Here is a 21629-nt window from a genome sequence, read left to right as displayed (position 1 = left end):
TCAGACTGTTAGATAGCCACAATCTACAGGCCAAAACATTTTTCATTGTAATTTTGCTTCAACTGCAACTTTATTTAAAAAAAAATCGAGTCAACCACTCTTCATAAATTCATTTCAAAATTATTTGCTCAGCAAAATTGGTCCGGCTCCTCCAGATAAGTGTGAGTGATTTGCTCAGGCGCACTGGCTGTTGTTGTCAGTTCAGTTCAGAGCCAGAATATGATTGCCTTCCCCATTCATGATTAGAGGTATTGTATTTGCTGTTATTAACAGCCGGCCAGCGATGGAGACTGGAAGTCAAAGTCACGGCCAAACAAAACCGCTTACTAAATCCTACCGCGACAACGTTATCAGTGACAGTGAGTGTCGACAAATAGTGGAAAATGCCCTCGGGAAGGGTGCATTCAGCATCGTTTCCTACAGCCTGGATACAATCCCCGGACATCTCGGATTTCTCGGTGAATACTTTTCACTGACTGTGATAGTGCAGGTGAATTACGATGAAGTCGTCTTGTTAAGCTCGATTTAAGTACTTAATTTGTATTCTAGAAGGATGGCGGAAGTCAAAGTACTGAAAAGTATTTCGTCAAATCCCTTCCTATCGGAGATGAAAATCAGCGGGCTATGATGGAAGAACTTGGATTCTTCCGGAAAGAAGTTCTTGTTTACTCGAGAATTCTGGCCAAGTTTATCGATGGGAAGGAAGGAAGTCACAAATGGCGCCCGAATTGCTACTATACACGTGATGACCTAATCGTTCTGGAAGACTTGAAATGGCGACAGAGTTTCAGTATGATACATTTCAAAACTGCACTGGAGAAACCTTTTCTACATCTAGTGCTTGAGAATGTAGCGCAGATGCATGCTGAATCGCTAAATTACGAAAAGAATGTTGTTCAAGGAAAACGCTTAGATGACATTCATGCAGATGTTTTGAAGGAAATTGCGGTGCAACGGAAAAATGGATGGTTTGTTGCTGGACTTAAGGTATAGACTAACAATAAAGAATTATTCTAAACTTAAATTGTTGCACAAAACTTTAAATTTCAGGCCATCAAAGCTATTGCGTTGAACAAAACTAGATACAGTAAAATTCCGCAAAACAAACGGCAAATCGAGAGTGAGATCGATGAAAAATTGAACCAAATTTTCGAAATAGTAAAACCAACGACCACGTTTCAGTGTACGCTCGTTCACAGAGACATCTGGTTGAACAACTTGATGTTTTCCTTCGAGAAAGATTCCAGTGGAAATTACAAGCTTGATGCGCCACAGGCTTGTATGTTGATAGATTTTCAAATCTGTCGCTATCTTCCTCCTTGCATTGACGTTCTTCAACTGTTGCATATGACCACGCGCAGAAAACAACGTGACGCACATCTCGATCAGTATCTAGAGTTCTACTATGAGAAGTTCAGCTCGAAGTTGCGCAGTTTCAATCTCGATCCGGAGAAAACTCTCAGCTGGTCCGAGTTCCAAACCAGTATGGATCATTACCGGATGATTCCCCTAACTTTTGCCGTCATTTACCTGGCCCTGACTAACCTTCCCGAGAATGTTTTGGACGATCTCCACAACTCGGATCCGGATCGTTATCATTACATTTGCAATATCGATCGGGATGATTTTGTTCTTCAGTACATGGATAGTGATGAATTCTATCGCGAAACGATGACCGAATGCGTTGAGGAGTTGTTGGAGTTCTTTTTCGGTTTTAAAAATTGACAAAAGTAGCTGTTTTTATAATTTTTTTATAAGTTCAAAAAAAAATCAATAGGTTTGAAATAAAAGAGCTTTATCTTAAAACTTTTTTTCTGAAATAAAATCGAATCGGTTTATAATACGAATGTCCTTATTAGTCACCTTATTTTCAGTTTTTGCTCAGCTTTTAAATTTCGCTTGCATGAGCAAATGAAAAAGGCACAGAATATTGGCGTACAAGTCGAAGTTGATTACACAAGTCAACAACATTCACCATTTCCCGAGGTGGCAAGAGTTTAAGAGCTAATTTTGACTATTTTGGGTGCGCTAGATCCAAATTTTTCATTTTTTTCTACTTTTTAATACAGAGGTGAAGGGATACCAAAGATGATGTTTTTCATCCTTCTTTGGAAATGAGATGGGAATGGGAAGCGAGAAACTGGTACTGCCGGACATCTTAGCCGGTGGTTGTTTTCCGGGGGTTGGAAACAAAGAATGTTTTTTTTTCGTATGCCAGTTTACATACTCACACAGCACTCGGTACATCATTCGACAATATCCTTGCTGGCTGATTGTTTCCATCCTGCTTTGTCTTGTGATAAGATATGGGATATCTTTTATTTGCTTTGTTTCAGACATATGCAATGCGATTGTGCTGGGAGAACTATGCCGGCGATGAGAAAGCTTGTTAGTGCCGGTCCGGCATAGAATCTTATGCCGATAATTCCACCTCCTAGGAAGGTCATCAGAGCTTGCGGTTGCGGTTGTTTATTAAAGAAAAATTCCGTTTCCATAGAGGTGACCAGTAACCAGCATTCTTCGATTGCCGATTATTCCAATACCCGCCATGAATCGGTCAATCCCAGGAGGGGCCGCAGGTTGCAGAAACGTCGCAGCTTTGGTGAACGCATACGCAAGTTGGTTTGCTGTTCCTATTGCTACGATCTGCAGCCTTCCGTGCTTCACACGCTTGTTTTCGGTGTTTGCGGCCATCGCAATGCAGCCACGATTGTCTTCAAAAATCTTGAACGGTTTTCCAGAGGGAACTTGCTGCAGATCTTCTAAGATTCCTTGTAGCCACAGTCCTTCGGGAGCAGCTACGCTTAAGGCTGCATATTCTGCCTCAGAGGATGACAGATTTTTTTTGGTAACCCAGGTGGTAAATTCGAAGAAGGCATTTTACTAATCGGTCCATATGCACGTCGCATGCCACGTTTCCATGGAACCAATAGGTCGACTCGTTATATAATCATCCGTATATATGTACTTACGCCCTAAACTCTACCTGGGGCCTCAGACCATTTCCCAAACCGGTAACTACCTTAAAGCAATACTTCGGAAGGGGGTCTAATTCATGCATACGCGCACTCATGCAACACTCGCATAGTTTTGGACTCATTAAGCTTAGTTAAGTTAAGTTACGTTATCTTACGTCGATCGCAATTTGCGTCAGTCTCCAACTCCTTTGCATAGCAGTCATTATCCGGGCCAGCCCAACGCTGACTGCCTGCCATGTGTTGATGTCATCACACATCTTCTGCAACATGTTGTTCGTTGTCGTGTCTGGTCCACAGGCGGCGAATATGTTGGCACGTTCCTCTTCAAATCCTGGACAATAGAATACCACGTGTTCGGGTGTCTCGTCTACGTCACCGCATGTTAGACAGACCGGCGAGGACACATGTCCGAACCTTTGGTGATGCTTCATGAAGCATCCATGACCAGTCAGGAATTGAGAGCCATGTAGAAATCCACTACGCCATGCTTTCTCCCCATGCTTCTCGCCATGGTCGTCAGTGCGGCCGTTGCTGTTGCCGCCTTCTTGCACATATACTCAACGTGGTTTTTAAAGTGTTGTGCCGATCGTCAATCATCACTTCCCTATATAAGTTCAATGCAACGGTTTGTTGCTTTCTACTGACCCAGTACATACACCGTGTTGCCGAATACCTTGAAGACATAACCGCTGGCAGATTTCCTATTTTCAGTATCCGACGCCCAATCCGCATCAGCGTACCCGATAGGTGCTTCAGCCTTCTCGTCTCGCCTAAACTGGAGCTTGAGGTTCTTCGTGCCCTTCATGTATCGGACCTCTCTTTTCAGCGCTTGTCAGTGTGCTTCGCCAGGTTGATTTTGAAAACGTTCCAAGTATGCTACCGCAAAGGAAATATCGGGACGGACACACAGCATTGTGTACATGAGACTTCTAACTAGCTCACGATACGGATGACAGATCGGATTTCCTTCATTCGTTATGAGAAAACAGGCCTTCTACATTGGCGTCTTTATGTGGTTGCAATCTTTTATGCCGAATTTCTCCAACAGCGACTTCTTGAATCAGAGACATCGAACCAGCAGTACGATCATTATTCATTTTATTTTCATAGTATTCCGTCTCACGACATAACTTTACAAACTTTATTCCAAAAACTCATTTGGTCCATGGAAAACGTTCTTCAATTTCTCGGACATCTCACATTCGCCAGATCACGCTCCACGTCTCGTTCCTACCGGATTCGTAGCAAACACCTGTTTTGCAGGACAGCATGTATCAGTTATGTTTAATATTTCATATATTCAGCAAGAATTATTCGCACTTAAGAATATAACAAACCGATACTCTAATTGCCTCAGTGTGGACTTTTCACATAGTTTCACACACCCCTCGTTCGAGGTAGGTGTCAAGAAGAGAATTTTGTCAAAAACCATAGACATTTCCTCCCGTGCATGAAAAAACGGAAAAAATGCGATTAGCGTGGCAAAAATCGGTCGGAGTGTCGCTTTTCAGTTGGTGTGGTTTTTGTGTGCGCTGCGGGACGGAATCGGTGCTACCGTAAAAGAATTGGCGCGGTTAATAAGCATCCGGACAGCACAAAATCTGAACGGCATCGGCGAGTGCAGGATTCCATCCGGACAAAAGAATTAAGCGACAAAGTTGGGTGAGTTGCCAAGATCGCTATAACCACGACACGCAAAATCTCACCAAGTATTTTGGACAGATTCGTTCGTCGGATTACAAATCGCCGATATTGGGTGGACCAGCCAGCAGCGCAACCTACGAGAGCTGTATCAGCAAAATTTAATCGTCCGTGTTAAGGTCAGGACGGAAGCGAAATTATACAGGTGAGTTAACCTCAATGTGACATGCACATGTACATGCAGCTAACCTCACTTCACTTACTGTGCACGCAGATAACCGCAGTTCACTGCAGTGCAGAGTGCAGCACACTGACCAGGAGGCAGAACCCTTGAACAACAACCCCAATCTAGGGTAAGTTCCGAAAAACAACAACACAGAATCAAAAACTAATTCAGTTCCTCCGGTAGGGTTTTGTTTTGCCACTTCAGCTACTGCGTGTCTGTGGATGTGGTTTCTTCGCAGATCGTCTGGTCAATCTGGCTTCAACCGGCGACGCTTCACCATCGAGAACTCGTCGCACCCACCGATCGCCAAGAATAATACGAAAGCAACAGTGTCCGGAAACATATTGGTCGGATTGTGTCTTCGGAAAGAAACGTTCTAAGCCAGCATCGCTGGAAGGAGTGACCGCCAAAGCGGCATCAGCAAAGTTGCAGTCGTCGAGGGAAAAAGCATTCCGACATCCAAAAGTGCTTATCATAGGAGGACCGGCGCAGGACTCTGCATCAAGGAAAGACCTGGATTCGGCACCAAGGCCAGGAAGTGCTGTGTCAAGTATTACCGTTCGTCGCGAGGTGGCAGCACCAGCAGGAGTTTCGGTGCTTAGGACATTGCATGCTTGATCCGGATCTCCCGGATTTGCGAAGGACAATTTATTGGTGTGGCATGCTCGACAATCCACCAATACTCTTCTCAGGATTTTGTGGTGCTAACGAGGAGGCCGGCGCGCTTCTTCACATGCATGTTCCAGTTGCGGAAAATCGTTGCTGCTAAGCAGCGTTCGTCTTGCTGCATGCTGCAGAGGTCACGCGATGACAAAGAGTAAGTGCTCATAATAATTTCTCTGAATACATGCAAAGCAATGAATATTAGTTTTAATTTTGTTGGGGCCTATTTTATTGTGGTGGAGTTATTTCCATTGCCTTTGCGCATTCCCACACATTAGTCAAGTTAAGAAAATCTCTAACAAGCAATTACCACATCCGTGCCCGTAGAGGACAATCGGTCTAATGAGCGTTGTGTACAGGATACACTTTGTGCGGGGGCTAAGTCTTCTCGACCGTAGTTGCTTGTGGAGTCCATAGTAGGCACGACTTCCGCTGATCATTCGCCGCCGGATCTCACGACTGGTGTCATTGTCTGCGGTAACCAGTGAGCCGAGTTAGACAAAGTCTTCGACTATCTTCAGCTCGTCGCCGTCGATCGTGACCTTGCTATTACTGGACAAGTGGGTTCGGTCGATCTCAGATCCGCAGGCCAGCATGTACTTCGTCTTGTACGGATCTTGATTCCGAGAGAGTGGCTCACTTCTCCAAGGTCCGTCATCTGAAGGTTTTTGGAAAGGGATAGCTTGATCTACTTTATCAGCTCCATACGATCGCCAACGCTAAGCAGATCTTTAAGGTAAATAACGATATACAAAAATACGCTTGGCCTACTAATGTGTGGTGGTAGATGCAACTCTATCTGTATCTACCGCTTCATAGTAGTAGGCCCGTGAGGAACAAAAATTTGATATGTGATGGTATGCTGTGGTATGCTTCTGAATAAATTCTACCCGCTCATTTTCAACATCTTTTATTTCATATAACCTTCTATCCACCTATATAAAACAAATTTATAATCTTTAGATGTCCCTACTAAAAAGGACATCACTTTTCACCGCTAAGGCCGACAAATTAAAGTAACATAAAAACATTACGGTGGTTAATCTCTACATTAAACTTCGATATACAAAAAATTATCAATTTTTCAACTGACATTCTTAAATAGCACATCAGCACGCATTGACATTCTATCAGCTACTCAAATGAATTAATTTGATTCGTCGGATTTCTGTCGGACGGATTTAGAAGTTCTTGGCGCCCACTTGTCGAGAATTTTGTCAGCTTCACGTAGGTAATTTTGACATTGACACTGTACTATGTAAACAATCAACATGGAAGCCGAAAGAAGGGAAAAATTGTGCACAGTTGTTTGGAAAATTTATTGTGGTCTGTATCTAGGCTAGCTAAACAGCTGAAATTGCCCAAATACACCGTATGGAGCATTATCAAACGGTATAATAAGGAAACATTGACAAGACGATTCGGAGGCCTCAAGCCAACCTGCGTGATAGGATTTTGAAGACGATTAAGAGGAATTCCAATCTGTCGGACCGTGATTTGGCCAGAAAATCTGGTGCTGCCCATTATACCGTGAGGAGAATTCGACTACGGGGAGGAAACAGCCAAATCGGACTATAAAAAAGAATAGTGTGGCCAATTCCGTACACGGAAGCTAAATATACGACCAGCCCAAGTTCAACGGGAGCCTTCTGATGGACGATGAAACCTATGAATTTTGCCGTTCATTCGATCCCACGACCATCCCGTAATGTTTTGGCCAGATTTGACAAGCTGTTATTACAGCAAAGTCCTTCAAGAATGGTATGAAGAGAAAGGAGTCCAGTTTGTCCCGAAAAACCTTAACTGAGCCAAAAACTTACGGTTTCTCGGAGGATAGAGATAAAATTGCCGGATTTTTTTTAACACTCTTTATGAGTGAGTGAATAGCTTTTTGCCTTTTCCCCTTTTAAATTTTTTTTTTGCTTTGAACATCGAAGGGTGTTTGACCAATTTTCAGAGGGGTAATGTTATATAATGGCTATACATCTTTTAGATCATGGTTTTCCAAAATATTCAGCCAACGGGCCCAATTTTAGAAATAAGATTTGTCTGTGAACCAAAACAGATTTTTAGCATATTTTTTTTCATTTATTTTTTTGTAAATATTTCCTATTATATTAAGAATATCCTAGATTTCAAAAAGACTAATGGTATTTCTATTACATTATTTCAATGTACATATGTATGGGATAAATATCAGAGTTATGAACAACAAACCAACTTTCTTTAGCTAATTTCGAAAAATTTTGTGATCCAACAATTAATTACCTAATAACATCTTCCAGCAATCAATTAGCTTTAGTTTATTTTTTTTTTAAATATTATAGAAACAAATTAGCAAGTTCGAAAATTGTGTTTCAACTTTATTTAAAATTTGTTCAGTTGCGTTATTCAAATTAAACTGATATTGTTTTACTTAATCAGTGATTGCTATACTCATTCAAAAACAAAGTTATGCGTTAAAAAGATTGATATCTAGATTTGTGTTGTTGCTTTGCTAATAGTATTCCAAATGTTTATCATTAATTCGTATTCTTTTCAAGTATTTATTTGCTCGTTTCGATTGAAAGGCTCTTCATATCTGTAGGTGTTTCCAAAAAATGAAATCACCGACAAACCATGTTTTTTAAATGCAGGATACTTCTCTTCGTTCAAATACAGGGGTTCTTTATCAGGATGTATCCGATTTGAAAGTCGAATAACTCCGCCTTTTTTCGTGAATGAAGCTGCCGCTAAAATAAAAAATAATTAGTTGATCCAAATTTCAAAAAGCGAAGCAAAATTCTGCGAATTTTGCAAAAAAATGTGATTTTATAAGATGTTCACAAACATTTTGACCTTGCTCTATTTTGTAACATTGAAGCTGATCAAAGCTTTGCGGGCCACAAATTAGCGTTCGCGGGCCACTGTTTGGCCACCTATAGATCTTTTGCATTTCAAATCTAATGAAAGCTGGTAAGCTCAAAAAGGTTTTTGTAATAAGTAGAGTATATATTGGGCTACTTGAATCCACTGAAAAAGGGTTTTGTTTGCTTTGGCTTTTATATATCTTTTTCAAATGTTGGTGCTCATTGTTTTAAGTCATTAAAATTGGAAAATTTGGGAAAAATCTGAAGACCTCCGGCGCAATTTGTACGATATTTTAAAAATCTCAAAGAAGTTCACGACATGGATGTCAAAACAAGGACTTCCACGGAAAAAGTTAGTTATTTGGATATTGCAGTGTCAAACACTAATTTTTCCTGTAATTTTTGACCCCCTTTAAAAAATTATAAATATGTTAATTCTACTACTTATTGTACCTTCTTCTTCTCCTTCTTCTCACACCAACATGGCCAAAACTTGTAAGCATCCTGGAAAATGAAAAACTTGCGTTCTTCATTTTTCTTTTCAACATAGTATCTGATACATAGAACATGCATTGCAGATACTACTACGGCCAGGCCAACCATGAGATGTAAAACGCAAAAGATACAGGTTCAAGGGAGGAATGAAGCGTGGAGCTCCCTACCAAACGCTTCATATGATTATATGGCCTGCCTTCGACCAGACCGAACTGAACGCCATGAGAAAAAATTTGAACGGCGGATTTTGAAACTCTTGTTACTCTTATGTGCGACCGGAAAATCTAAAATAATTCAATGGGATTTGTTCCATAGATTTAACATTATTGATTTTGGTTTAAAACTTTTAGAAATTTCGTCTATAGATGAACATATTTGTACATTAAACTCAAGTGACTCGGAAAAATGGTGATGGCGTTCAGTTCGGTCTGGTCGAACCCCGACCATATAGAGTTTTGGTTATTTGGGAGAGTAATAAGATTTAAAAAAAAAAACAAGATAAAAATAATACAGAACGAGCTCATCAAATCAAAGGGAAACGATGATTACGGAAAACGCAGAAATAGATTGAACTCCTGTAAAAATTTCCGGAAACGTGACTTGACTGGATCAGGTGATATTGGAAAAACTGCCGGCTTCGCTTCTTCGGAGGAACCAAGGCTAGATAGTAGGTCTTCTTTTGGGAGGGGCACTGGTCGTTTCCATTTCTCGTATTTCAACCACCATAAAGGCTTCGTTTCTCGAATTTTTCACCAATATCACAAATTTAGGAAAATTTTCCTGTCAACAAAATTGTCTGCTTTCTTCGCCCACAGCCTACCAAGATATCTTCGTTAATTCTACTACTTATTGTACCATCCAAAAATTGGAAACGTGATAAGAAAGAAAAAATTTCAATGTGTTCAGTTATAAGCCGTCTACATTTTTTTCTGGTTTATTCTTGAAACAAGTGAAGATTTATAAATATTTGGACTGATACTTAAAATTTACTTTATTGAGTGATTAATTCCTGAATCATCTCCATTACCCGGTCCCGATAGAAGTGATCATTTCGGAAGGCCTGCAGACAAATCTGAACCTTGGACTGCGGCATGAATCCTGCACACTCGGCCCCGGAATCGAATACCTGATCCAGGTAGCATTGGGGTAGCAAAACCTCGGGGGCAATGACGCATCCGTGGATTTGTCCCGCCAATCGGTAGTACTCACAGCTTTCTAAAAATTCATCTTTGGTGTAGACCACGTTTGGATCGATTTTGTTATCCGTTAAAATTGATTGAAAGGTCGAAAAATAGTTGTCCAGAAGTGATACCATATGTTGGGATCTGAATTCTCCAGTTGTAGTCAACGCAAGCAGTAGATTAACATCGTAAGCCGCAGGAGTGTATCGTGATAATTGAAAATCGACCAAAATACAATCCTGTGGATCACCAGACGCTGATGTTTTGAACATGACGTTGTTACTCCAAAGATCTCCATGGTTAAGAACATTGCGCCACTTTTGCGAAGGTTTGACATAATCGTACATCCTTCTTATGGTACCTGGTAATTCAGCTAAAATTTTCTTCAATTTTGAAGAATCTCTTTCAACTATTCGCATGAATTCACACCACAGCACGATCACATTTTCGACATCTCTCTTTCTGGTTCCTACTCCAGTCCAACCGTTTTCTCGAAGAGCGTTGGGGAATTTTTCGACTAAACTGACCTTGTCTCGTTCTTCCAAAATTATAGAACCTGCATGAATATGAGCCAGGGATTCCAAGGCCTTCGTCAAAAATGCATAATCCATAAAGCCATGATTGTCCTTAAGTATATCGAACCCTTTGAGCTTAACGTTCTCCATCACAAGTAGGTTTTCATCTTTTGTGAGTAAACATCTGGGCATAACTTGCTTGGTTGGAACAAGTTCGTAGATTTTGGGGAGAATATTTTGAAATAACGTAACTTCCTTTCGGAAACTTCCCATTTCGTTCAGATAGTTTGCGAGGACGTCATTTTTCGTGGGAATAACTTTGAGAAAAAACGAAAGCTCGTCGGTTGTGTTTTCATCGTTGTTGACCTTGATTCGCAAGTCGTAGTGATCTGCAAGAAACCCGCTTGGACTTCCTCCAAAGTGTTCTATCCAGTAGTCCAAAACTGTTCCCTGATGAACATCACCTTGCAGCCGATAGTAACGAGAAACGACTTCTCTGATATCATCTTCAAACAGCCCAACCTCTACCGGTTTCACCATGCTTCAACGCGACAAACGGATGGTTCTGATTCTGAAAACCGACTGATAGGGATTTTGGAAATACCTCTGGGGAACATAAAAACAGAATATGCGACTTGAGGTAGCTCGAATGTCCACCAGCATCTGAGCTTTGTTGACCATGAGATAAAATTGATAGATTTATGGCACCCCAGTTAGGCTTTACCTGGAGAAATTTACAAAACAGGTAAGATTAATCGCTTACATGGGCTGGCCAAGCTTGAATCGTTTATCGCTGTTGTTATCATTCCGGAAAGATATGTAATGAAATAATAATTAAAGCCTTTTTATCCTAACTTAAAAAAAAAAACTTTCCTTTGTAGGAAAACAATACGAATAAACCTGCCTTCAACTAAGTAAGACTAAATGGCGCTCAGTAACACCCTTTACATGGCATTATTTTTGTACTACTTTGAAAATGATAGAAACTGGAAATCATATGTCATTTATTTTTTTGTTTTGAACACATGATTTTCAAGTTCAATAAATAGCCGGAACAAATATCAAATTCTTCTTTAGTCCGCCCCTCCCCTAGCCTTTGATTTTTACCAAAAATCACGAAGGGGAGAAAAACAATGTTTAAGGCAAGGGTCCGAAATTCGCTCTTTTCCTCTAATCACCAAGCGAGCCAACTCATCACAGAAACAAAAATTTTATTTTTCCTTCCTGCTGCAATCAAGTTTGCCATTTTTCAGCCAAAGAGGAAGGCGTATGTTGCATCTATCTTCATGTATAAGGCAGTCAAGCGAATGCAACAATATAGTATCAACAACGAAGACGCTCAATGGTGATCTGCAACATTCAAAATTCTAGTTGTCGCAGATCATTGCTGAGCGCATCTTTGGTGAACTATTCACGAGCAGACTATCCGAGCTGTTTTTGTTTTCCTGATTGTCGCAGCAATCTTTGGTGCTTGTAGCTTTTAGCAGGGGAAGCATAATTTTTTTACCCCCCATTCCCGCCTTACCCGGCGTCTACGATTGGTATATAAGCGATACATTTTGAGCAGTTCACTTCCGAATGTTTCACTGCTGAATAGTACGTAGAGACGATCGCGAGCGAATGCAACAAACGAAAAATTTCCCCTTCTAAGATCGCTGCGCAACTATGCATCAGACGGAAAATTCTGTTGTGAGTCGTCCATCAATTTGTGTCTTGGGCAGAGCCTTCCCCTCATCCGTAAACAAGAAAACGGAAGGCCCGCTTTGATAATTTGGAAATGAAATGTCGCACAGCATTTCCTCGGTTCGTACAGCAAAGGCAGTGGCTAACCAACGCTGCCTGAGGGTGCTATCAGAAAAGTGTATAGATTGAAGCTATCGCGAGCGAATTTCGGAACCTTGGTTTAAGGTAGGCTTGCCAGATACTTTCAGAAAAAAGCGGGACTTTTCTCGAAAAAAAAGCGGGACACAGTCGAAAAAAGCGGGACATTTGAGAAAAACTTTAAAAAAACGGTTAATTGTAAAGATAAACTTATACGTTTACCATCAGCCATAGAAAGTACACTAGGTTTTGTTTTTAACGCTGACTGATTTCGCTCAGTTTTTCTTACATGACTTCTATTTACAAAGGTTTTTTGCCATATGCCCTGTTATTTTCCACGGTTTTCGCGAATTACAAAGTTTGGGAGAAAATATTTCAAGTCGTACGAGCAAACGGTGGATTTGAAACCACGTAAAAAATCTTAGTGTAATTTGTATAAAAATTTGTTTAAAAAATTGAAAACTCAAGTAAACTTCCATCTTTATATACTTTGAACAATTGACGAAAAGAGTGGTTTATAATATAAGGCAGTTTAACTAAGATTCCGGTGGAAAAAATAAACTCTAAATTTCTATAATTTATAATTGTTGGAAGCAACGTAACCAATTTTTTCTTCATACATTGGTTGGACGTGCTCCAAGAATGCTTAACTAAATCATAATCTTACTGTAATGTTAAGAACTTTAGAGTTATTCAGTATTGTATTATATAAACTATGAAAAATCCTGCAAATTTTGAGAAAAAGACGTATTTTAAAGATTTTCAGTTCATCACTGAATTCAAATTGAGACTAAAGTTTGATTTTTCCCAGTGTTAGTCAGTCAACTTTGTAAAAGTTTTCCAAGAAAAAAAAACGGGACATTTTGAGGAAAAAGCGGGACAGCGGGACATTCAACAAAAAAGCGGGACATGTCCCGTTTTTGCGGGACGGATGGCAACCCTAGTTTAAGGTATTTTTTTGAAAAGCTTGATAAATTATTCGATAATTAAATCAACTGAAAGAGCGTCGATTTCAAAAAACGTGAGACGGCCGTTGAGGAAACACGCGGCAAAAAAGTTGTGAGTTTCAATTTCCGAGTGCATTAACAAACTCAAAAATAAAATTTAGTTTGTAATTAATTTCATCCATTTAATTTCATTTAATAAATTTAGTTAATCTGAGGATGGCCGAAAGATAAGTAGGCCGAAAACGTTAAAAACAGCATTTTAATTTCGTCAATCGAAAAAGATAATAAATAAAGGATTATAAATTGAGTATAAATTACTTTTTGATGTTTATTTTGTAATTTTTGTTCATCAGTACCACTCAAAACTGATAATTTTCTTACTTTTGAACCGCTTGGTTTATAAATTAAAATTTTTGATTGATGAGTTCATTTCATAATCAATTTTCCGTGAATTTAAAGTTTAAAGTTTAAAACTTAAAATGCTTCGTAGAACTTTAATATTCCTGAGGATGTTGAGCATTGATTTCACGGCCTAGCCTTAATTTTTACTATAGCCAGGGCCGTAGTAAGAACCACCTTATGGGGAGGGGGGAGGGGTGGGTGTAGGCCACCCATTTTTTTCTATGATACTTTGGCTCAAACAATGCATAAATGATACAAATTAAAAAGAATTGTTTTTATACCATTTGGTTTTTTATTTTTAAGTTCTTTCACCCTCACAGCAGTCACAGCTTTTTGTATTACATAGAAAATTTATTTATATTAGAAACTATATTTAAATAAAAAATTCATAAGTAACAAACTAGAAACTTGAAATACATATTTGAATAAACTAAAAAATAAGGTTATTTAAGCTTATTCGATTTCAAATTTTTCTTAAGAAAGCCTACATGAGGAATCAAGTTTTCAAAAATAAAAGAAATTGATTGATCCTTAAATAAATGACTTTTTTAATGAGAGTTGCAGTTATTGATTCAGTGAAATGATAACATTTCAATTCGAATAACAAAACTCATTAGGTTTGAAGTCGTTATTTTGAGTATTATAAAAGTTATGGCCCATCAAAGTTGAAAAATAATTTTTGAAATTATTGTTTCATTTCCATACGGTTTTGCTTATTTCTTCAAAACCTTTTAAATTGGGTTTCGGGGGGTGTTTGTGATTTATGAATATTAAAAAAATTGTTAGAATTTGCAAATCTGAAGAAATAACAGCGATTTTCCAAAAACTACTTTTTATAAAAAAAATAAATAAATTTTATTTTCTAATTTTTTTCGCATGCTTTGTTCGATATCTCAGACATACCTACATTGAAATGTCGTAATAAAAATACCACGGGCTATTTTTTTAAATCTCTAGAATATTTTTTGTGAAAACATCACTCAAAAATATCCACGCGTTTTGAGATATTTGGATTTTTATTAGTGTTGTTTGAAAACAACACTATTCATTAAAGGGTCAAAATGCTACGGTTCGAATCTGATTCTTGCTAAATCTTTCCAAATACAAAATTTTCGTTTGAAATTAGGCCTTTGAAAAGACTGGAATATAAACAATGTTAAACAATACACTAAAATTTTTAAATTCTTTGCAATTTGTTGTACTGAAAAATGCTAGAAAATATTTGCCATTGAAAATCAATTCCATAATTCAAATCCTGTGGATTAATTTTTAAATATACAGCGTGCGCCAACAGGATGTATCCTATTTCAACGTCGAATAACTCTGCCATTTATCAGCCGATTTTGACAGATGAACACATTTTCGAATGAGTTGATACACACTTGAAGCTTAAGTTCAATTATGAAAACTATGCGTGCTTTCGTAGAAAATATGGCAGGATAAGCGCTCACAATCAAGACGATCCGTAGTTTGGAGACGAATTTCCTTGAGTACGAGTCTTTAGCAAATCGCCAGGTTTCTATTCGTCAGCGTCTGTGGGGATAAATTTGAAAAGTAAAGTTTACACCAGCAAACCGAAGATCACTGATGAACTTAAGGCAAAAAGCCCGAAATACTGGTCAATATTAAGCAGAATGCCTGCAAAAGAGCTGCTTTTGTGAATCATGGAGATTGAAATTTTATCGATGTTTTATTCTAAATCTGGTTTGGAATAAATGGTGTAAATTTTTTTAAAAAAATCTTGCTTGTTTTTTTAAAATCAACTGAAACAGGCGATTGTTATTCGAAGTTGAAATCAGATACATCCTGATGGCACTCCTAGTAGAAACCAGTTTTTTCCTTTAAAAATGGCAAATAAACTCAAATTTTACTTAAAATTAGTAATTTCCTGAAGAGTCATGTATTCAAAATGAATTGGGGAAAAATTTAAAATTTTGAAATGCAACTAATAACCCAATATTATAAAAATGCGATCTCCTGCAGTTTGAATTTTACAACGAATTAGTCATCTTGATTGTGAAACTCATTTACGTGCTGAATCTGTTCCGAATGTTCTGAATGTTCAGAAACGAGTTTCTATCAAAAGGAAGAAAATTTCGAAAAACTGAAGCAGAATACTGAGACTGAGCTGAGTTTTTGGCATAATCTCTGAGTCAAGATTGTTACTCAAGAATAACTTTACTGAATGATCAAAATTTGATTTAAAATTCAAAATTTTTAATGTAGAGTAGAATACCTCGCTTGCTTTTTTGGACCTTCATGGGGGGGGGGGGGGGTTTAACCCCCAAACCCCCCCCGTTCCTACGGCCATGGCTATAGCTATAGCTGACCCGGTGTGCTTCGCTACACCATTTCAAAAATAAAGGAAATGTTCTAATTTTTTTAAAGGTTTATTTGATTTGTGGGCTTTAAAATAAGAGGTGCAGATGGAGTTTCGAATAAAAATACAAAAATGTCTTAAACTTATTTTCAGAAATTTCAACTCTAAATTTGTTTTCATCTGATGAATAACCTGAAGTCTATCAAGTGAAAATCTTTCTCAATTATTTAAAAATTTTGCAGCAAAAATCAGCCAAGTTTGTCGGTTAAAGTACTTAATTTTTGGGTCTTGGGTTTTATAACTGCTAATTGAATTTTTGAGGCATTTGAGAAATTTGAAATTTGCAATACTACTATCTAAAAATTTAAAAACCGTATATATAAGGATCCGTATGCAGTCGAGTATTAAAATCATCATTTTCAATTTTTCCCGGGGTCCCGGGAATTCCCGGGAAAAGGATCGTCAGATTTCCCGATTCCCGGAAACACTAAAATGGCCGGGAAATGGACACTATCCCAGTTCAACAAATTAAGAAGTATTCAATACAATACTTCACCTGACTGAATCAAAGCTTTTCTTATTATATAATAAATCATCTTATCGTGATAAATTTGGTTTGTGTGGCTAATCTGATGAAAATCGCTTGAAAATGGTTTGAGTTATGTAATATTTTAGGTAAATTTTGTATGGGAGCCCTCCCACCCTCCGGCTCCAAACACCCTCAGATACCAATTTTCAGGATGATCGGTTCAGTAGGTCCCGAGCCTTTAGGGGACAGACAGACAGACAAACATTCATTTTAATGTCATAGAGAAGATATATGATTGGATTATGTATCACTCTCTCGAAGTTCGATTCCCGGTATGGTCAAGAAAACTTTTGGGTTCGAATCCCATAAGTGACCAACAGGTAAGATGTGTGTTTCCTCTTCTAACCAACTATATAATGATAATGTTCGATCAGTTGCCAACTGGCCAGGTGAGTAAATTAGCCTACCTGGTTGACTCGTTTTTCCAAAATATACCTCCATCAACACAAGCGTTGTTGGTTTGGTGAACGCGCTGCATTAGAGATTTGTCTAACTTAATAATCTAAGAATGCATGTGAGCACATACCTAAGCAGAAACTGCGGTGAATCCGTGCACTCATGGTGGAAAACCAACATTCATGATTATTATACTGAGTCGATTTGGGGTCATTTTTGAATTTCTCAAACTCTTGGGTCTAAAAAGCTTCGTTTTGGTTCAAAACTCAGCCATGGTTTTTTGCAGATTAATTAACGTTTACATGAGTATATTTGAACTTTTAGGTTTGTATGAGATAATTATGTAAATATTTTGTACTGAGAAATCAACATCATTTTTATTTCTTCTGTGGAACCGAGCCTGCTTATGGTTTTAGTAGTAAATTTTCCGCTGAACAACTTCGTATCTTATTAGGTAAGAAAGTTATTAACTGTTTAAAAAGGGTATGACTTTTGGCATTGAAAAACAAAAAAAAATCAATTGATATCACTGGTTACCTTGCGAGGTATTGCGAGATTACTTTTCGGAGAATCGAAGTGCTCCGACTAGATGGATATTTTTTTTTATTTACATGGTTTTCCATCTCACGACATAAGATGATGGACCATATTCACTCGGTCCATAGCAACCGTTCTCCAACCGCTCGAGCATTCCACATTCGCCAGATCACGTTCCACTTGGTCTAACCACCTCGCTCGTTGCACCCCTGCTCGTCGCGTTCCCACCGGATTCGTAGTGAACACCTGTTTGGACCGATGGATGATCACATCCAAATAAGTGATCAATGAAACATTTCCAGCAGTGCGAATTTTGGAAACCGAAATTTTCCCTAAATATTATTTGAATTGCCGCTTCCGGTTGTGTTGATCAAAACGTAATGAACATTATCCAGCAGATGAGAAACAGTATTCCGATGATGAGGGATAATCTGATCAAATTTGAACATGCAAGTTTAAAACGAATCAACCAAACAAACACGCTCGGATACGTTAGTCTCAAGTGATGGTTTCCACTCCGTTTAGCGCCTTTGGAGACGAAAAAATATGTCCCAAAATTTTAATGCGCGTTGCTTATCTAGCTCCAAATTTTGAATGAATATCTTTCATACGCTCGTCAAGTGCCAAGCGTTATCTAAATTGGGTGTTGATATAGTTAAAGAGTCACATTCACACATAGTCGTCACATGCTAAGCGGACAAACGAGCGCAGAGATTCTCGGTCGCAGTAAGATTCTCGAGCTCCACTGCGCACATTCCGGCGACAAAACATACTTACAAGCAACAAAAAGATTTGCAGAAATTGGACGTTTGCAATCAGCTGCGCGTGAGAATGGTGACATCCTTCGACGATCTTGTTACGGCTCTGGATTGCGCGGACGTTGTCGCCAGATCTCATCCGCAGTTCGGTGCAGGTAAAGTGTTGCAGTTTTCTTTGAAGCAAATCCCTGGTCAGCTGGGCTTTCTGGGCGAATACGCTCGTTTGGCAGTGACTTTCGAAGATGTTAGTGAATGTGTTCAATGAAAACGGTAAAGTTCAAGAAGTTCAATAGCTCATTTGAATACCTTGTAGGTAAACGGACAGCAACATGATCTACGGTATTTTGTCAAATGTCTTCCGTTCAGCGATCCAAAGCAGCGAAAAATTATACAAGACTTTGGAATTTTCGCCAAGGAAGCTACCGGGTATCGAGAGCTATTTTCAAGGTTCAACCAGGACCCGCAAAAAGTAACCAAGTGGCGTCCCGATTGTTGGTTGATGCGCGATGATTTGATCATCATGGAAGATCTCCAAATAGCGGGTTTTCTTTCGATGCCCTACGGTCAGGAATTCGGCAAGCAACATATGATGCTAATCTTCGATCGAATGGCACAGATGCACGCATGCTCACTAGACTTGGAGTACAATCAGCTGAAGGGAGAGAAACTAGAGCCAAAGTTTGCAGCGGCGCTCGCGGAAAACACATTCATGCGCGAAAGTGTTTGGTTTGGTGTTGGACTGAAGGTGCTTTATACTCTTTTTATTAGAAAAAATCTGCTAAGAATTTGTTATTTTTCAGGGAATATTGACTGTGGCAGTAGAAGCGTCAAAATATTCACAAAATGACGTTTACAGGAAAATCATGCAGACGGAAATGGTATCAAAGATGGATCGAATTTATAACTTGGTTCAACCGGCGGATAGCTACCAATCTGTTATCATACACAGAGACCTTTGGTTTAACAATATGATGTTTCGATTCGCTCAAAGTTCCTCGCAAGACACCGTAGACTACACCAAACCACTAGATTGTGTGCTTATAGACTTTCAGGTATCGCGATACCTCCCACCTGCGATAGATTTCCTATGCACGTTACATCTCCTCACTATGAAACACCATCGAGATGAACTTTTCCACACCTACGTTGAGCACTACTATCAAAGTTTAACGGAAAAACTCAAAAACCTCAATCTTAGCATAGTCAAAATACTACCAAAGGAACAGTTCCTGGAAACGCTTGACCACTACCGGTTGGTTGGATTGCTTTGGTCCGGAGTACTACTGGCGTACGTGAATTTACCGGATGGTTACATTGCAGATCTGCATCAGCGAGATCCGGTGGCGTACCACGAGTTTGGACTGATTAGCAGGGACAAGGTGATCTTGGAGAACATCCGAAAGGAAGGGTACTTTCGAACACGGCTGCTGGATGCCGTCGATGAGACTGTTGAATATTTGTTCGGATTTGAATAAATTCAATAAAGTTCATATTGTTGAGAAATGACAGGAAGTAACGGTTTGCTTTTGTATTATTAAACAAACACAAGTGACCAAGGGACCGAAATCAAGAGAGAATGCTTTGCATTTGGATTGGTAATGATCAAAATTCCATAACTGCTTCACAAATTGCAACAATTTGCAACAATTAGCACATTTTCACTCTCAGTGAGCACTGGTTTCTCTCATTTGAACTCAAACCTTCTAATTTTCTCTAACAAATTGCCACGAATTCAATCGTTGGCTGCACAATTTGTGTGATCACTGACGAATTTTCTCCCTTCATTTCAGTTCCCCGCTAGTGACACCATGTGCTCCATAGAAGGTTTTATATTAGTTAGGGAGCTTTTGGGAAGCTTTTGAAAAAGGCCATACATATGTATTTCCTTACTACAGAACGTCAAACATTTACCTGGCATTGCGGGTTGCTCTTTATTTATCCGTAAGTAGCGGCAAGCACAATCTACCATGTGCGCGCTCAGCTAAAAACTCGACTCGATGAGTGGTGATCGAGAAAAAACACAGAGAGGGATCAACAGTGGGCAAAGAACACATGCGAGATATCTTTACATGACATGGAGTGTATCGATCCAGCAGTCGACCGATGGAACTCGACTAGTACGCATGAAGCATCAGCCCGCTTCAAAAATTGACTTTTTGCTCCCATGTGTTTTTTCGATGCCTTTTGGGTCACTAAGAATCAGTGAAAAATTTGAGATGATTTGGTTGATTCCTGAATTAGCGCAACGTTTTTCAATTTTGTATGGAAATTAGTATGGAAGAAGATATTTTTGCAAATAAATTCATCCAGAAAATTCAAATAAGATTGAAACGAAGTTTGTCTTTAATTATTGGTTGTTTCCCCAGCTAACATGAAATCGTAATAGAAATGATAATCCAAATCGAATATTAAGACACTTCCAAAAACCATCGTAAACAAGTTGGTATTGAGTGATTTTCTATCATTCATTTACGACCAGCTTTGCCCAAAAAGAGTTGAATCGGATAGCAGTTTAGTCAATTCGTAAATATGTCTCCAAAAAAGTTGAGAATATGCTAATTCGACATTTACGATTTGATTGAACTGATTTACGATAAATGGGCGGTCCTTCAATTGACACTCTGTCCTGTCTCTTCCATTGACCGGTTCGTAAAAAGAAAATCTCACCTATAGAACTATAGCGTGGATCATATCTACTGATGAGTTGGCATCGTGGTAGGATGTCGGACAGCGAACTCGGAGGACTGGAGTTCAAATCTCGGTCGGGGAAATTTTTTTCGTTTATTTTGCTTTTTGAGGGAAAATCGAATCGTTGGAATCTTGTCATCGTAGATATATCGCCTCCACTTTTGTAGCTATATGCTATTTTGGTAAGTTTAATACAATCTTTTCATCTGGTTTATTTGTTTGAATAATTCTGTTGTTCCTGCGATATACCCTCTTAAATGTTTGCTGGGTCTATTCTTAAGCTTCGTTTTTTGTTAACATGGAAAGAAGCTAAGTAATTCATGAAAAAAGTTATAACCATTTCAAAATAAAAAATCTGGATCCATTGAAAAGTGTTCAAAAATGGCAAAAATTGGCAGCCCTACAAGGCTTTCAATAATTTAATGAAATATTTTTGCAAAGCTTATATGAATCAAAAAGGTCATTGGCTATGCATAGCAGTTTTTTATAAATTTTTATTTTCCTTCTACAGTAAAATAGCTTTCAAATAAGCAGTCAAAAAAGCAAAAATTCAAAAATACATATTGAAAAAAAAATGTTTGTATAATATCGAATATCTTTTCTACGGTACATGTTAGTTTTGT

At 38.7% G+C, this 21629-nt stretch overlaps 3 protein-coding genes across 4 annotated transcripts; 2 read left to right on the top strand and 1 right to left on the bottom strand.

The window, feature by feature from the left end:
• Positions 1 to 243: 243 nt before the first annotated feature.
• On the top strand, positions 244 to 1768 carry LOC129743943 (uncharacterized). Of its 2 annotated transcripts, none has more exons than XM_055736194.1 (3): positions 244 to 490; positions 553 to 987; positions 1051 to 1768. In XM_055736194.1, the coding sequence occupies exons 1-3, from the start codon at positions 284 to 286 to the stop codon at positions 1723 to 1725; spliced, it is 1317 nt and encodes a 438-aa protein (XP_055592169.1). In that variant the 5' UTR covers positions 244 to 283; the 3' UTR covers positions 1726 to 1768. The 2 variants fall into 2 exon arrangements, with proteins under 2 accessions (XP_055592169.1, XP_055592168.1); XM_055736193.1 differs by having other exon boundaries at positions 247 to 490; positions 550 to 987; positions 1051 to 1765.
• An 8001-nt stretch (positions 1769 to 9769) lies between these two features.
• LOC129743947 (uncharacterized) lies at positions 9770 to 11151 on the bottom strand. The gene has a single exon (XM_055736198.1). It carries the CDS (start codon positions 11086 to 11088, stop codon positions 9844 to 9846), a length of 1245 nt encoding a protein of 414 aa, XP_055592173.1. The 5' UTR covers positions 11089 to 11151; the 3' UTR covers positions 9770 to 9843.
• A 7033-nt stretch (positions 11152 to 18184) lies between these two features.
• LOC129743944 (uncharacterized) lies at positions 18185 to 19826 on the top strand. Its single transcript, XM_055736195.1, has 3 exons — positions 18185 to 18562; positions 18632 to 19063; positions 19119 to 19826. The coding sequence occupies exons 1-3, from the start codon at positions 18392 to 18394 to the stop codon at positions 19791 to 19793; spliced, it is 1278 nt and encodes a 425-aa protein (XP_055592170.1). The 5' UTR covers positions 18185 to 18391; the 3' UTR covers positions 19794 to 19826.
• Positions 19827 to 21629: the final 1803 nt, after the last annotated feature.

This window comes from Uranotaenia lowii, chromosome 2, assembly GCF_029784155.1.
Source record: "Uranotaenia lowii strain MFRU-FL chromosome 2, ASM2978415v1, whole genome shotgun sequence".
Classification (NCBI taxonomy): domain Eukaryota; kingdom Metazoa; phylum Arthropoda; class Insecta; order Diptera; family Culicidae; genus Uranotaenia; species Uranotaenia lowii.
The sequence above is the reverse complement of the archived record's forward strand: the minus strand, read 5'-3'. Positions and strand labels throughout refer to the sequence as shown.

What these genes read in the sequence shown, in the direction of transcription:
- LOC129743943 (XM_055736193.1), top strand. Translation starts at nt 284, where the DNA reads ATGGAGACTGGAAGTCAAAGTCACGGCCAAACAAAACCGCTTACTAAA. An exon ending in CACTGACTGTGATAGTGCAG is followed by an intron (nt 491 to 549) that starts GTGAATTACGAT and finishes TTTGTATTCTAG; the next exon opens with AAGGATGGCGGAAGTCAAAG. An exon ending in GGTTTGTTGCTGGACTTAAG is followed by an intron (nt 988 to 1,050) that starts GTATAGACTAAC and finishes TTTAAATTTCAG; the next exon opens with GCCATCAAAGCTATTGCGTT.
- LOC129743947 (XM_055736198.1), bottom strand. Translation starts at nt 11,088, where the DNA reads ATGGTGAAACCGGTAGAGGTTGGGCTGTTTGAAGATGATATCAGAGAA.
- LOC129743944 (XM_055736195.1), top strand. Translation starts at nt 18,392, where the DNA reads ATGGTGACATCCTTCGACGATCTTGTTACGGCTCTGGATTGCGCGGAC. An exon ending in TGGCAGTGACTTTCGAAGAT is followed by an intron (nt 18,563 to 18,631) that starts GTTAGTGAATGT and finishes AATACCTTGTAG; the next exon opens with GTAAACGGACAGCAACATGA. An exon ending in GGTTTGGTGTTGGACTGAAG is followed by an intron (nt 19,064 to 19,118) that starts GTGCTTTATACT and finishes GTTATTTTTCAG; the next exon opens with GGAATATTGACTGTGGCAGT.